The sequence below is a fragment of the Oreochromis niloticus genome, linkage group LG11 (genome assembly GCF_001858045.2).
Source record: "Oreochromis niloticus isolate F11D_XX linkage group LG11, O_niloticus_UMD_NMBU, whole genome shotgun sequence".
Classification (NCBI taxonomy): Eukaryota; Metazoa; Chordata; class Actinopteri; order Cichliformes; family Cichlidae; genus Oreochromis; species Oreochromis niloticus.
The window spans coordinates 22,310,128-22,325,459 of NC_031976.2; the positions used below are offsets into that span (position 1 = coordinate 22,310,128).

The 15,332-nt window shown below is 40.4% G+C and overlaps 2 protein-coding genes across 3 annotated transcripts; one reads left to right on the top strand and one right to left on the bottom strand.

Annotated features, from left to right (window-relative positions):
* Positions 1-69: 69 nt before the first annotated feature.
* On the bottom strand, positions 70-4,666 carry josd2 (Josephin domain containing 2). Of its 2 annotated transcripts, none has more exons than XM_005455362.4 (6): positions 4,564-4,666; positions 4,342-4,477; positions 4,007-4,135; positions 3,073-3,198; positions 1,908-2,102; positions 70-1,641 (listed from the first exon to the last, which is right to left on the bottom strand). In XM_005455362.4, exons 3-6 carry the CDS (start codon positions 4,126-4,128, stop codon positions 1,533-1,535), a joined length of 552 nt encoding a protein of 183 aa, XP_005455419.1. In that variant the 5' UTR covers positions 4,129-4,135; positions 4,342-4,477; positions 4,564-4,666; the 3' UTR covers positions 70-1,532. The 2 variants fall into 2 exon arrangements, with proteins under 2 accessions (XP_005455419.1, XP_019220081.1); XM_019364536.2 differs by having other exon boundaries at positions 4,342-4,492; positions 4,564-4,639.
* Positions 4,667-9,165: 4,499 nt separating this feature from the next.
* On the top strand, positions 9,166-15,038 carry ube2s (ubiquitin-conjugating enzyme E2S). The gene is made up of 4 exons (XM_003450609.5): positions 9,166-9,395; positions 11,013-11,160; positions 13,153-13,343; positions 13,431-15,038. The coding sequence occupies exons 1-4, from the start codon at positions 9,393-9,395 to the stop codon at positions 13,788-13,790; spliced, it is 702 nt and encodes a 233-aa protein (XP_003450657.1). The 5' UTR covers positions 9,166-9,392; the 3' UTR covers positions 13,791-15,038.
* Positions 15,039-15,332: the final 294 nt, after the last annotated feature.

A 15,332-nucleotide genomic window follows, 5' to 3' on the forward strand; every position in this document is an offset into this window, starting at 1 on the left:
TTTGCATGTTTCAAAATTAGTGAACTTAACACTGCTCCGTACCCCAAACCTGGATTCACTCACTAACTCTTCACATCGTCTCCCTGGGTCCTGTGGCTTCCCCACAAAGTCCAAAAACATGCACAGGGTTAAGTTATTTGACTCCAAATTTACTGTCAGTGTAAATGGTTGCGTTTCTCTGTGTTGGCCATGTGACATACTGGCAACATGGCCAAGGTGTACCCTGCCTCTCACCCTGTGACAGTTGGGATTGGCTCCAGCCCCCCCAACCACCCTAACTGCCCCGACCTTGAACTGGATAAACAGAAGAAAAATGGACTGAGGGAGCTTCTTTACTGTGTGGCTTGTACAACTTTACCACACAACTATAACACAGCTGTGGTCAGAGGTTTACATCCATTAATGGAAAGGCCTTCCCAAAACCTACTGAAAAGTTATGGACTATGCTTAAACGCTGTCTCTGTGCCTGATTTAAATTAACTCCATCATATCTGCCAAGATGAGTGGTCAACGATTCAGGCAGAAGCTTCCAAAAGAGTCTGGCTGAGGTGCAACGTGCCAGGGGAAATTTAACCAAATATTAGTGTGGGTGTATGCAGATATTTAACCCTGTGTGGTTTAGAGAAAATCCAGTTTCAAAGTTGCACAGCCAATTCTTGTTTTTAAAAGTCATTAAAGACGTATGCTGTACAATCATTCCACCCTGGGAAAAAAAAAAAGTTCAAAGAATTCATTAAAAGCCCCAAATTATCATAACATTCGTGCCCACGATGAGTGCGTGTAAACTTCTGACCACAACTGTGTAACTAGACTAAAAAGAACGCAAGAAGTCAAGTAAATGGATGAACACATGCAAAGACACTGGTGCAGTCTTCCGGTGCCTCTTTAAGGCAATGCATTCAAGGCTCCTGTGCCTGCATGAGTGCTAACAAAGACAAACAGTGCAAACAACTCAAACGTTGCAGTGCATAGAAGGTTAATAACAAAAGTGAAGGAAGAGATGGCGCTCCTTCACAATCAACACATTCTGGCATAACCATAGCACACGTAGCACATAACAAACTGGATATAAGACAACAGTATCCTAAGTGGCGAATTCATCCTAATAGCATTTTAAGTAATCAAATTTATCCAGTTACCAAAAAACACAGTAACATTTCAGAATCAGGTCACAACAAAAGTGCCATAAACTAGCCCACATTTGCCTCTAACCTGCAACTTTTCAACTCAAAGAGTTAAAACAAAAAGTACAAGAGTACAGTTGACGTTGCAGATAGATGGGTCATACCAGAGCAATGGTTTTCTTTTTTAAGCCGTTACAATCAAGCAGTTCTTCATTTCAGGATTAAACGCCCACCTCTACTTCTCTTTGGAATTTGTGTGTTTGTGTAGATATTAAATGTATTTTAGTGCATTCCCTGAAGATATTTTTTGAACAAGGTGTTTGTTTCTCTCTTTCAAAATGTCTGTCATTTCCCCAGAGGAGGGTTTTTTCCCCCACGCTTTGCAAAGTTATGTTCTGTCCCAAGGCATCACTTCTTGCTGTCAGCGTTCAGCCACGAGCCGTCCTCCTCCACCTCCCGTCGGACAACGAGCAGCATCTCTGCCACGTCCTGAGAAAGCTGTTCAGTGAGAAATGTGCTGAAACAGAAGCGAAGAGAGAGAAGTTTATTAGAACACAAGACAGTGGGGATGTTAATAGAGCACAGTGTCCTAACACAAAACAAACAATGAGGTAACCCCCACTCCCATGTGACCAGTCATATGGTATGACTCACTCAGTGAGTTCAAACAGCACACAAAAGCCAAGTTTAGATCGAAGTCAGAGCAGAATCACTCACACAGAGATTACACCTCTGCTCCTGAGACTCTGGGAAACACTGGACGTATACGTGCACAATTCTTACCGTAGCTCTGCTTCTCCGCCGATGCAGACCGGACTCTTCAGCTTAGAGTCCAGGTTGTAGTACTGTCCGCTAACTTGCCGAACTGCGAGCCAATGCCGCCGTCGGAGCGGGAGGGATACAATCCCCAAAGATACTCGTGATGGGACATTCAGAATAAAGCCTTGGACCTTTGACATACAGAGGTTCTCAACTTCCCTGCAGTTTGAAAGAGGGGAGAAAGAAAGCACTAAATCACCCACTTTGAGATAGTCTTACTTAACCAGTTATTACACTCAGTGCCTCTCAGGGCATTTTTCATTATGAATGACCTCGACCCGGCTAGCCTACTTCTGAAGCACTTACTGAGTCCGTAAATCTATCAAAGCACAAAGTTCATTTTCACATGTAGCTGTGGTTTGGTAAGACTGCCAATATGCTTTTTATGTGTAATCCAACAACGCCTTAGGGTTACATCGCAAGTGGTTTAAAATTAAGATACGTTGTTTTAAGGGGAAAAAAACCCATCTGTGTCTAAAAATAGTCTAAAGGATTCCCTTTTCCTTTTATTACAACAGCCTGGCACTAAGAGCTGATCTCAATATTCTGGATCCCCTTGCAGTATACAGTCCCAGCCACTTTATTAGGTACACCTTGCTAACACTGGGTTGGTTGGTTGTAATCTCGGTTCCCTGAGTGGGCCCCGGTCTAGTGTTCTGATACTGTATCCCATCTGCTTCAAGGTTTGATATGTTGCACATTTAGAAATGGTGTTCTGCCCTGGAGGTGTTTTCTTGGGAAAATCCCAGAAGATCAGCAGTTTCTGAAATAAACAGACCGGTCCATCTGGCACCAACAACCATGCCACGTTTAAAATCACTTTAAATCATCTTTCTTCCCCATTCTGATGCTCAGTTTAAACTTTAGCAGGTCATCCTGACTGTGTTTTGGTGCCTAAATTCCTAAACGAACTGAGTTGCTTCCATGTAATTGTCTAATTGGATATTTTTATTAACAACCAGCTGTATAGGTATGGCTTAAAAAAAGCTAAGGTAGAACAAACAGCCCGGAGACACAGTGTAAATGAAAAAGTAAATTTTAAATTTAACACCGACATTACGAGCGCAGAGGCGGGACCGCTCCACAAAATTACTTTCTCATTTCACAGACTTCAGTGTGACTCACTTACCTGCGTTTGTCCCACCACACCGCAGCCAACTCCCGGCTCTGTAGTGCCGCCATGATGACGTTGACATCATAGTTTCCCGTCCCTAACACTGACCGATGTGGGTTCACGACACACTGTGGAGCCAGCCTGCCACGAGAGAAAAAAGGCAGAGAAATACAGTTTTAAAAAAAACAAATGTTATACTGCATCTTCTTTACAAAACTGTTTAGATTTTTTTTTACTTTCTTGCATATAAATATCATCACAATGCATAACTGTTGTCCCCAAACAACCACAGCGATATGAAAAAGCTGTGTTTTTGTGGGGTTGGGGTTGAGCTGCTCTGCATTCAAATAAATGTTGTTTGTCAAAAGCCACAGAGATCATGACTCATCTGGCCTCATGTTCAATTAAGCTAATGGCTGCTGACGTACAGCGCAGCCTCGCTGAAAAACAATGGTTTCTGCTACACGGACAGCACCACTGCTCTTTCCCCACAAAAACTTAATGTTAAATTTTCCTAACAGTGAGTGCAAAAAAAAACAACACCCACACACTCCTGATCACATTAAAGCTTTTGGTAAGAATAAATGTTTGGCATTTTTCACTTTTAGATGGAAGACATGATGGCTGAATGAGGGAATTCAGTAATTTCTGCTTGAGTCTTGGAGTTCCCAGTAAAAGCCTTGCTCGGCACTGCCATAACTGAAGCTCAACATGAAAACCAGTCATGTTCAGCATCTCACACACGCCTTAGAAGATAAAAGCAGCTGCTGCATTGCAGAAAAATAGCAGTGTATTCACAGTGTAAACAAATTATGAAGTATTGTCTGGAATGTTGGGGTTATAAACTGGTCAGATCATTGGCAAGTTTAGCAGATGGATCGTTTGAATGCTCTCGCTGGTTTGTGTACAGATTTCCGTACACCGTCACGTCACCCAGAGGCTGCCCTACCTTTTGCAGATATCGTCGGCTGTCTCTTTGGTAAACACCCGCTCCTGGAGCACGTTGTTGAGTGCGTGAATTGCGCACAGCTCCAATCGTTGCTTCTCATGAAACACCTCTCCTTCGCTCATACTAAAGCTTCACAGACAAACGAGAAGTCTCGTTAATTAACGGTCATATTACATCTGCTAGCTAGCAGTTTGTAGCCCATTCAGGCTAGCGGCTGCTCGCTGTAAAAGAAGCTGAAAAAACTGAGTATACTCTGTGTTTATGACTGCTGGCAGTTTGGAAAAACATCCTGATAAACTATTATTAATCAACAATAGCTAAACGAAGCTACCGACCTGCTGATAAAGCGATGCCCCGTTTAAATGGTGGTGGAGCCTGACAGCTACATCCAGAAACCGGAAGCTGAGCCTTTGTTGTTGAGATGGTGTTGGGGGTTTTTTTTGTCGTCCGTATGCGTCCTTCACAGCAGGGCTGGAAACCCCGCCACTTTAACAGTTTAATTATGCTGAATAGAGGAAAGTAATAATAATGACAGGATTAACTCATCTTCAACTCACCAATGGTGTCACACACACACACTTCTTCCCCGCGTCTAATCACTGAGCTGATGTTGAAGCGCCCCCTAGTGACGAGCCTGGTTACTGCTGACTGCGGTGATACTGACTGAAGTTAATGAAGTGAGCTAAGCCTCAACTAAAAACTAAAAGTACATATCCGGACTCGAAAAAACAACAACAACTATATTCTAGGAAAAAGATAACTAAATGAAATTAAGTTGTACAACCACCAAACTGAAATAAACGAAATAAATAAATACATGAAAATATGTAGGAAATGTTGTTTTCAAAGCCTGCCTGACTAAGGCTTTGATGCATTGTATGGTGAGACTTGAGATTTCTACATGACTGCCTTATTCTATTCTGAAATAGTGGACAATGATGTTTGCAGACGACATTGTGATTTGTAGTAAGAACCAGGAGTAGGTTGAAGAGCTGAAGAAAGTCAGTAGAAGTATGACTAAACTAGACTAGAGAGGTGAAAAGGTAAAGTTTCAAGGAGCAGAGGTTGCAACGTTGGATGAGTTTAAATACCTGGGGTCACATCCAAGACAACAAACAGTGCATAAGAGAGGTTAAGAACAGACAGTGGTGGAGATGAGTGTGGGGGGTGATTTGTGACAGAAGGATAGCAGCAAGAGTAAAAAAAAAAAGGCTTACAAGATAGTTGTGACACCTGCTGTCATGTCTGGTTTGGAGACGGTGCTACTGACAAAGAGACAGGAGGCTGAGCTGGAGAGGGAAGGCTCAAATGGTTCGGGGATGTGCTGTGGAAGGATGGTGGATGTATTGGACAAAGGATATTGAATGTGCAGCTGCCAGGCAGGAGGAAAAAAGGAAGTCCACCACGAAGATTCATGGATGTAGGGAAGGAGGACATGCAAAGGGTTGGTGTGTCACAGGAGGATGTTAGGGGCAGGGTGAAATGGAGGCAGATGATCTGATGTGGCGACCCCTAAAGGAAGGAGTCGAAAAATGTATGTATTCTGAAATTATTAGCAAATTATTATTAGCTCTTAATAAAAATTTTCCCTATTATAAAAGAAAGTTAGAACTTAAAACAATTTAAAATGGAAGCAAGCAAATCCATAAAGTGAAAACTGTAAATTTTCAAATTTACATTTTTGCAGAAAAAATGTTAAATCTGTCTATTTTTTATTGAGATAAATGTATTTATTTGCAGTTGTGCAGGAAAAATTTTAATGGTTGGATGGAAGTCCAGTTTAGGAAAATCAATTTTGTTTAATGTGTCTAATAGAATAACAAAATCATTTTTAGTTTTAAACAGATTTTTGAAATATTTTTACAGACTTTATGGCAAGTAATCTAATAGATTTGTTAATTACTGTAACTGTTAGGGTGACAAAATCCTAAGCTTAGTCTTACTGTAGAGGCTAAGCCTACGCTTGAAGCCACTGAGGTACTCAATGACAGGGATGTCACTGGTATGCATGAATATATTTAACTTGATACAGTCCAATAACTCCAGCCTTACTCATCTTGTCCTTTAGATTCTTTATTTCCACAACAAAAAACTCAAAAAGTGACCTTTAGCGGCATACATAAGGTATCAACCCAAATGACTCCTACACTTATTTACATAAACTCCTACTACTGTAAAGGTGACTTGTTATGCTTAAATATTTAAATCTATCTATCTATCTATCTATCTATCTATCTATCTATCTATCTATCTATCTATCTATCTATCTATCTATCTATCTATCTATCTATCTATCTATCTATCTATCTATAAGATAAGATAAGATAACCTTTATTAGTCCCACACGTGGGAAATTTGTTTTGTCACAGCAGGAAGTGGACAGTGCAAAAGTTATGAAGCAAAAATTAGAATAAAATAAAATAAGAATAAATACAGTACACAACTGTACAGAATAGAATAAAATAAAATACTATATACAGTAGAATAAAATAGAATAAAATATACAATAAGATAAAAATAGAATACAAATGCTATATACAACTATCTATCTATCTATCTCATAAAATATGGCAGTGTTTTGGAGTCACTGAATCACCTCTTTAAACTTGATTATAGACAGTGGGACAATTTTGGCAAAAAGGTCAAGATTTGGTCATGATGACCTGTCTGATCGAGCATCAGTATGCGGAAGAAGGGTGATTTAAGTGACTTTGAACATGGCATTGAACATGCATTGGTGGTGTCAGACAGACTGGTCTGAGTATTTCAGAAACTGCTGATCTACTGGGATTTTCCCACACAACCATCTGTAGGGTTACAGAAGATCCAAAAACAGAGAAAATATCTAGTGATCAACAGTTCTCAAATGCTCAAATGTCAGGGGTCAGAGGACAACAGCCAGACTTTTTCGAGCAGATAGGAAAGCAATAGCAACTCAAATAAACCACTTATTCTAACAAAAGCATGCAGAAGAGCATTTCTGAAAGCACAACATTCTTAAAGCTACAGGGCTACCGTTACAGAAGATCATACTGGGTGCCACTCCTGCCAGGTAAGAACAGGAAACTGAGGCTACAATTAATGCAGGCTCACAAAGATTGGACAATCAAATACGGGAAAATGTTGCCCAGAGTCTTTCTGCTATAAACATTAAACACGAAAGTACAAATCCATCCTGCCTTGTCTCAATGGTCAGGGTTACTGCTGGTGTTGTAATAATGTGAGGACATTTTCCTGGCCAATTTTGGGTACCAACTGAGCCTACCTGTGATTATGTCCATCCCCTCATGACCACAGTGTGCATATTTTCTGATGGCTGCTTCCAACAGGATAACACACCATGTCACAAACCTCAAATAATCTCAAACTGGTGTCTTGAATAGGGATGGGTATCGAAAACCGGTTCTTGTTGAGAACCGGTTCCCACTGTTTCAATTCCTTGGAATTGTTTGCCATTTTTGCAAACGATTCCCTTATCGATTCCAGTCGCCCTGAATGACGTCACCACGTTGCGGAGCGTCATTTACCTGGCAGGGCGCCTAAGCGGCTCAAACGCTCAAAAGTTTGATTATACTTTACGAGAACGGATGACAACAGGGCAACTTGCAATACTTGCAAAGTAGATATTTAATTTAAGGGAGGAAACACTACGAATATGCAAAAGCGTTTGCTCACAAAACACGCGATAACCTTAAATGAATGTCATGTTTTTAATTCCGCTCCGGACTCGTGAATCTCAACCCAGCAGCAGCGGTAATGTTTGCACGTCCTCTCCCGTTAATACGGCAGGTAAATAATCAGCTAACAGTGCATATTATGTTAGCGCGATCTGCCTTATTACAAAACCTGCCATTACTGTGCGCTGCATTTAGGCGACCATGATGAGAGAGACAGAGTCTGGCTGGCTCAGATGCTGGCAGTTCTCGCTGCAGTCTACCGGTAGTGTCTCCTTTCAGGCCAGGATAGACGAATGTCACCGAGCAGCCTTTTGTGGTCAAAGGCTTGCACCCATTTGCCACAGCAGATGCCCCCGATTTTCCGTAAGTGAATGTGTTTAATTGTAGGCAGGGACATTACTGGATATTCTTGTGTAATTGCTACAGAATAATTTATGTTAAACTTTGTAAATGTAAAATAATAAAGTAAATATTCTTCTGTAGCAATAACAATTTTTTTTCCTGGGGACCCTGTGACACCCCATTGAAGAGCCGTAGGCTGTGGATCTCTTAAGATCTCACTGTTGGTTTTGTAAGGCCATGTTACTCCTAAATTTCTATCTTGTTCAAAGAGAAGATATAAAACAAAGTTCTAAGCTATTCGACCTTAGTGTTCTCCTTTTTTAAAAAGAATCGATAAGAGAATCGATAAAGAATCGAATCGTTAAACAGAATCGAAAATGGAATCGGAATCGTGAAAATCTTATCAATACCCAGCCCTAGTCTTGAACAAGAAAATTAGTTCACTGTGCTCAAATGGCCTCCACAGCCAGTTTACCTCAGTCTAATAGAGCACCTTTGGGCTGTGGTGGAAAGGCACATTCACATCATGGATGTGCAGCCATGTGCAGCAAATCTGCTTCTATTGTGTGATGCTATCATGTCAATCTGAACCAAAATTTCTGAGGAATGTTTCCAGCACCTTGTTGAATGTCATGAAGACTTAAAATAGTTCTGAAGGCAAAAATGGCTCCAGAGCAGTACTAACAAGGTGTAGGTCACCTAAAAGTGTGTCTGGTGAATAAATGTTAATTGTGTTGTTATTTTTGGTGGTGTATTGCTCAGGCACGTTTCTGTCGTACACGAATACGAAAAAAACTGTGTGTGTAATTTTAGTCAGTTATTGTTAGATTAGAGTTAACTTAATTAACCAACATTAAAGGAAACCTATCATACAACGTAACAAAAGTGATCCCGCTTATCAAGTTAAGTATTTATCTATTGAATAAATTAGGAAGGCTGGTTTAAACAGTGGGCGTTTCTTAATTTTGGTGTTCAATGTAGCTGATGCTGATCTTTCAGTATCGATTAGATTTGAGAGTTTTTTAAATGGACCTATCGCTGGCGTGTATCAGATGTACTTTTCACTCTATGTGACTGATAGGGCTTTTTGTCGTGACGCAGCTCTATCGCTGCATTTCGATTGGTTTGTCTCTTCTGACGTTTCACACCACTATGCCGCTCATTGGTACGTGCTTTAAGGTTCAACTGAGGATCGTATTTTTGTTCCTGTGTCAACGTAGAGAAGAAAAGAAGAACGGCGATCATCAGCCAGCCGGCTAAGTTTTCATCGAATATAGTTTTTCACTCCTCTAGACTCTATTAGAAACGGTTCTTTATATCTGACACCAGCCAGACACCCACCACCCAAGCAGAGCTCCTTTTTGAAGATGGTAAGATCAACCTCTTAGCTAACGGCTAATGGGAGACACTGCTAGCTCTAACCGATTTTAGCTGTCGAGTTTTTTTTATTTTTCGATTTTTATGGGCGGTTGTGTCTATTTGTTAAAAGTTAATGCGTTTATTTAATGTCTTCAGATGTATATTCGTGTAATTAATAAGTACCTTCATACACAATAGAAACTATTACCACTAAACCAAAAGCTTCTTTAACACGAACTCTAATCGAGGCATTTGCTAGGCTAGGTATGCTAACGGTAACATAAAGTTAACATTGCCCGTCGATTGCTTAACTGATATTAATTATCTACTGTTGTGCCTTTAAAGCATACTTCAAGTTGATCAAGTTATAACTCCTCTGACTTCTGTGAGGATGCTTAACGTGGTGCGGGGACCGCTGGCTCGATGATGAAACCGTAGCTCCCCCAGAGGAGCTCCAGCTCATGTTCATTACGTAAATACGTGTTAAAATTAGGAAGATAATGACTAGCAAGCGCGCATTACATAGAAAAGCGTGTGTAAAATGATAGCAGATCCGCAGAGGAAAATGTAGATGGTCTCAGGTGGTACCGATGATAGATTTTTCATCTGCCATATGGCCGATCGACACATTATTAAAATGTGTGAAACGAAATCATCAAAGCCATAGAAAAAAATTATGCTTTAGTGTGTAATTAGTCGATACCTACATAATAAACATTTTGATAATGTTAAATTTACTTCACTCACACTCGCTGTATATTAAAGAACAGGTGTCCGGTGTGCTAACAGACCAACATATTGAGGCAGTGTCATATTTATTTGTTAGTCCAAGTTTAGGAAAGTAAACACGTGGCTGTTAAATGTTTACATCTACTGAGACATTCCTACAAAGGTTTTTGCAGTAAGCCAAAAACTAGGTGTGAAATAAATATTTGAGTAGACTGAAATACAAAAGAAAGTGAAAATCAAAATGTAGAGGAAATAGCCTTAGCTTTAGCCAGTTTGCTTGTCAACATAAACTGTCTAATGCTGCAACTAAATATTTTCAAAGATTAAAAATGAAAAACTAAAATGAGCGAACCCATTCTGGAAATTAAACGAATGCTTAAAAATAAAAAGTCAAAACATGTGGAAAATATAAACTAATTTTTTTTTAAAAAGTCCCCAAGTCAGCTGAAGTAACACTGAATGGTGTAAGACAGTTGTTGCTATAGAAAAGGGAAATAAATGTACATTGTACAAACTATCACATAACAATATAGAACAAAGTTTAGACCCCTTTTCTGCTTATAGGAAGTTGGGGGGAAAAAACGTAATAAAATGTGCTTCATTTTTTTCTGGACATTCTTGATGTCAAAACTGCATAATTTGTTTAAGTCTACTTCTCAGCATTAGTAACACATCCCATTGTCCTACACAAGGATATTCTTTTCTTTTTTCTGAATCTGGTGATCCTATATTTGTTGAGTTTTTTTCAGCTGCTTTGGCTAACATGGCCTAAATGTAAAGCTTTATCTTAACAGTACCTGAGGTGAAGTTAGGGCCTTCATTTTTCCTCATTCTTAGTGAGAGTACAGCTTGATCATTCCTCTCAGCGCTGTTGCTAAACCATTGTTATGTCTCTCCAGAACTCCAATGTGGAGAATTTGCCACCTCATGTTCTTCGCTTGGTCTACAAAGAAGTTTCAGCTTTAGCAGCAGATCCACCCGAGGGCATTAAGATTTATCCCAGCGAAGAAGACATAACAGAGCTTCACACAGCAATAGAGGGACCAGGTAAGGATTATGATATGGTGTCATCACTTCACACTTAGAGCAGGACCGACACAACTCTTGGGAGTAAACTCACCACGTGTATTTGCTGTATGGTCTTTTGATAAGTTAGGGCTTTAGACTCTCAAAAGTTTCTTTAAGATCTCTAGTTTGAATCAGATTTGTCAAGTTTATCCTGACTCAAAATATATTTTATCATAAAAGTTCAGTACAGAGCATTTCGTATTTCATTAAGTAGACAAATTGTCAGAGACTGACGAGTAAAATATACTTAATGAAACCATACTAATTGTATTACTTCTTTCCTCGAATAGCTAATGTGGAAATTTATTTTCAAAATCTAAGTTATTCAGTGATAAAATATCCTAGTTTAGTCACCTTGCAGCTTGTATTTTCAAGGGTTTTTTGTGTATTCATAAATATATTATCTCTCAGGGTTTTTCCTGCATGCAAAAATTTCTAGGTTTCTATCAAAAATATTTTAGCCCCTTTTCTTTTTAGACTGTATTTTATTTACTTCAACATTACATGCATTCTTGTTTTTTAAAATGTCCAGAAATAAATTCAGATTTCTGTTAAGTAAGGTGACAGAGACTCGCCGCCTTCACTGTGTGCCAGGCAGTCGTGCTAGTGTGTTCTGGTCATTAATCAAAGGGTCACCAGTGTCCAGGAAAAAACCTGAGCTCTGCGTCATGTTTGCAGCGAACTGTGCATTTAAAGTGTGTTAGTTACTTCACCACTCAGCATCCAGAAAAACAGCTTTATACTCTAATATTTAAAGGCTGAGAGTTTCTTATTGATAGCCAACTTTGTATTATCAGCTCAAGGTAATAACATGACTGGTGATGGCTGAGCCGAGTCAGCTGTCTGCTCCATGATTTTTAGGTATTATGTGGTTAACTATTGAAGCTTAAATGGAAGCCATCAGCTTTCATGGAATCTTTTACTTACCTGTACATAATTTAGTTTTTGTGCCATTAATTTGTAGAATAATAAATCCTCAATGCCTGTTTTACATTTCTATTTCCCATTCGTGGATCCTTCAAAATTTATGATGTCGTGTAATCACTTAAATTATGGATTTTGTGGGTGTTGTTAATGTCATGTGAGACACATAAGCCACTTGAACTATCATGATATCTTGCCACTATGCACTCATTGCTTCAGACGTTATTTTTAAGTAGGCCTTGAAGAGCCAGACACTTGTCCACATTTTCTACTCCTCCACAGAGGCCCGTCGCTGCATCAGTTTCATTTATTGGGCACTGACATTTAGTATTTATATCTGATTTCAGATCAGGTAATTCATTATGTTAAAGCGGCAGTACAGTGTGTTTCATAACGTCAAATTTATGTCGTTGTTACTCGGCATACCTGGTTGAAACGATAACGGGTTAAAAGCTGAAGCGTACACAGACAGATGGTGATGATGGTCAAACAAGAAATATCAGGTTATTTCATTGGAAACTGCTAGAAGTTAAATGCAGGAAACTGACTTAAGAGCAAGCGACAAGAATTTGAAATGGCCTTGTGGCCAGAATTTTTTTTCTAAATTTCCTTACTCTTCTCTCGCTAAAGAATATTGTGTTTATTTCACTTTGTTACCACTGATAAAAGGATAATATTAGATGATTTTTGTACACAAACCTCCCGTTCCCTAGAAAATCTCCTTGTTTTAAGAAACCGGTCCAACAGATGGTAAGATTAAATCTTTGACGCTGGCACAGTTTTCATTCTGGAACCTTTTATTTTTTTAAAACCAAGACTAGGTGTCAAGGAAAGGTGTCAGGTGGTATTTCTTCAGCTTTGAAATATTTGCTGTGATGTGACAGTTTTGAAATGATCGTTAATGTGCTCGGTGACTGACTGACTTGGATGCGCTGAGTGTGTGTTGTCAGAGGACTCTGTTGCAGCTCTGTGACCCTCTTTTTCTGGATGAAGTTTGGCAGAGTCAGGACATAATGTTCATGTGATGAATTCTTTATACTTCAACAGAGGGAACTCCATTTGCTGGTGGCATTTTCCGAATGCGTCTGGTCCTCGGGAAGGACTTCCCTGCGGTTCCACCCAAAGGGTATTTCCTGACCAAGATTTTTCACCCCAACGTGGGTCATAAGGGAGAGATCTGTGTCAACGTGCTGAAGAGGGACTGGAAGGCAGAACTCGGCCTCAAACATGTCTTATTGGTAAGAAGGATGATCTGTGTGTTTGTTTCAGTATCGCTTGTGTTGGGGCCACTAATTTCACATCTCTTTCCTTCACTTTTCATACAGACAATCAAGTGTCTTCTAATCCATCCGAACCCAGAATCGGCTCTGAACGAAGAGGCCGGCCGCTTGCTGTTAGAGGACTATGCCGAGTACGAGTCCCGGGCCCGCCTGCTCACGGAGATCCACGCCATGGGCGGCACTTCTGGGGCACCTCAGGATCCTAATGACGGCCCTCAGCCAAAGAAGCATGCAGGTGACCCGATGAAGAGAGCGGGACCCAGTGCGGCGTCTGTGCCGGCAGCTCTGGGTAATGGAGCCAACGGAGCCAGCACCACCACCAGCAATAGCAACAGTAGTAGTAGCACTAATAACGTAGCAGGGAAGAAGAAAGCAGATAAAAAGCGTGCGTTGAGGCGACTTTAATACCTCCATAGAAATTCTCAGTGGGTGTGTGGGTGTGTGGGTGTGTGCGTGTGTGCCTGTGTTTGTTTGAATGTGGGAGAGTAAATTTAAATATTGAAGTATACTGATGATGTTTTTGTTCCCTTTGACTCTTTATACCCTGAAAATCCAGACTTCCCACTTTGTACTTATACCTTATTCTTTGTCTTTCCATCACTCTGTCTCGTCCTGTTGGTGTCACGGGTTTAATTCTTCCCATACCTGAAGACGGTGACAAATTGTTGCTTTTCTGAAATGAAAGAATACACTTTCAGTCTAAAAAACGAAAAACCATCATGCCATCAGTTGTGCTTTTCCTTTGGCCTACTGTGAATGAATGACACTTAATGCGATTCACTGTGCAAACCACGGCCTCTGATGTCTGTCCATTAATGGGATATAGCTCCTGTCGTCTCAGACTTAATAGCAGCCATTTTTTAAAGCGTTTCTTGGTAAAAGCAGCTGTGATGGTACTGTGTACTGCACAGCCTGACTCATTGTCGAGTCTGAACCACGATGCTACCTTAAAGTCAGGTTTTTAAATTCAGCTCAAAGGAAATGATGGAAGAAGGCCCTAAAATTATGCAACGTCCAAATTGTATTTTTCGTTTTGTGATCCAATTTAGGTAAAGGTGTAAAGGTGTAAAGGTGTGGATTGTTTCAAGTAAAGGAAGTCTGCTGTTTTTTGTTTTGTTTTTTCTGACTTTTTAAAACTGTTTCACTGACCAGTATTTTCAAAAGCTGTTTTTAATCGACACGTCCATATTCAGCTGTCTTGTGGTTGTGTGTGAAGATGTAGCTCAGTGGCTGTAAGGGAACAGGGTAGATGGCATGCGCATGCCACCTCAACTGTTCTCTGTATTTAGGCATACTGTGGTGTGACTCGCTTCAACTACCCCTGCCTCCTCACAAAAGCAGCATGTCCTCTCAGATGCACCGTACGCTGACCAGCCGTGTGGGTACCAGAGATGACAAGTGCCTAGTTTGAACCAACTTGCCCCTCCATCCGTGGCAACTGCAGGGTTTCTCGGGCAGATTTTCTTTCCGTTCTTAAATGCATGCGGGGCCTACATTTCCCAAGGAAACACACTGAAGCGCTGTTTTAATTTGGATGGAAAAGATGCCTCTGAAACTCCTGTTACTGTGCACACTGTCTGGCTGGATATCTTGTGTCCATTTTAAATTATTTAAATTAATAAAATGTTGAAATACCAGAAGTGAAATGGAAAATCGACTCCTGTTTGCGTTTTTTCTTTGGTCCTCTTCTGTCAAGCGATGTTGAAATTAATGCTAAGAACAAATGCAAATGAGGCTTTTCCAGTGACGTGTATTAGCGCTTCATTTTGTTTATAGTGGTCTCCTGCTCTGCAGTGATGGAATAACCAATATGAGGAAAACGAGTAATTGCATCCACCCCAGCAAACCAGTGAGCCGGAGTGCACCCGGTAGAGCGTCATTGGGCCATCTAATGAAGAGCTCCACTGGCCTCTGCTGCCAACATGCAGCAGCCCACCCACCTGTGTA

Bases quoted from the DNA above. Each gene is read 5' to 3' on its own strand.
- josd2 (XM_005455362.4), bottom strand. From the start codon at position 4,128: ATGAGCGAAGGAGAGGTGTTTCATGAGAAGCAACGATTGGAGCTGTGC. The intron at 2,103-3,072 runs GTAAGTGAGTCA...TTCAAACTGCAG, and splicing joins GTGTGGTGGGACAAACGCAG to GGAAGTTGAGAACCTCTGTA. The intron at 1,642-1,907 runs GTAAGAATTGTG...CTTCTGTTTCAG, and splicing joins GGCGGAGAAGCAGAGCTACG to CACATTTCTCACTGAACAGC.
- ube2s (XM_003450609.5), top strand. The intron at 11,161-13,152 runs GTAAGGATTATG...ATACTTCAACAG, and splicing joins CACAGCAATAGAGGGACCAG to AGGGAACTCCATTTGCTGGT. The intron at 13,344-13,430 runs GTAAGAAGGATG...CTTTTCATACAG, and splicing joins GCCTCAAACATGTCTTATTG to ACAATCAAGTGTCTTCTAAT.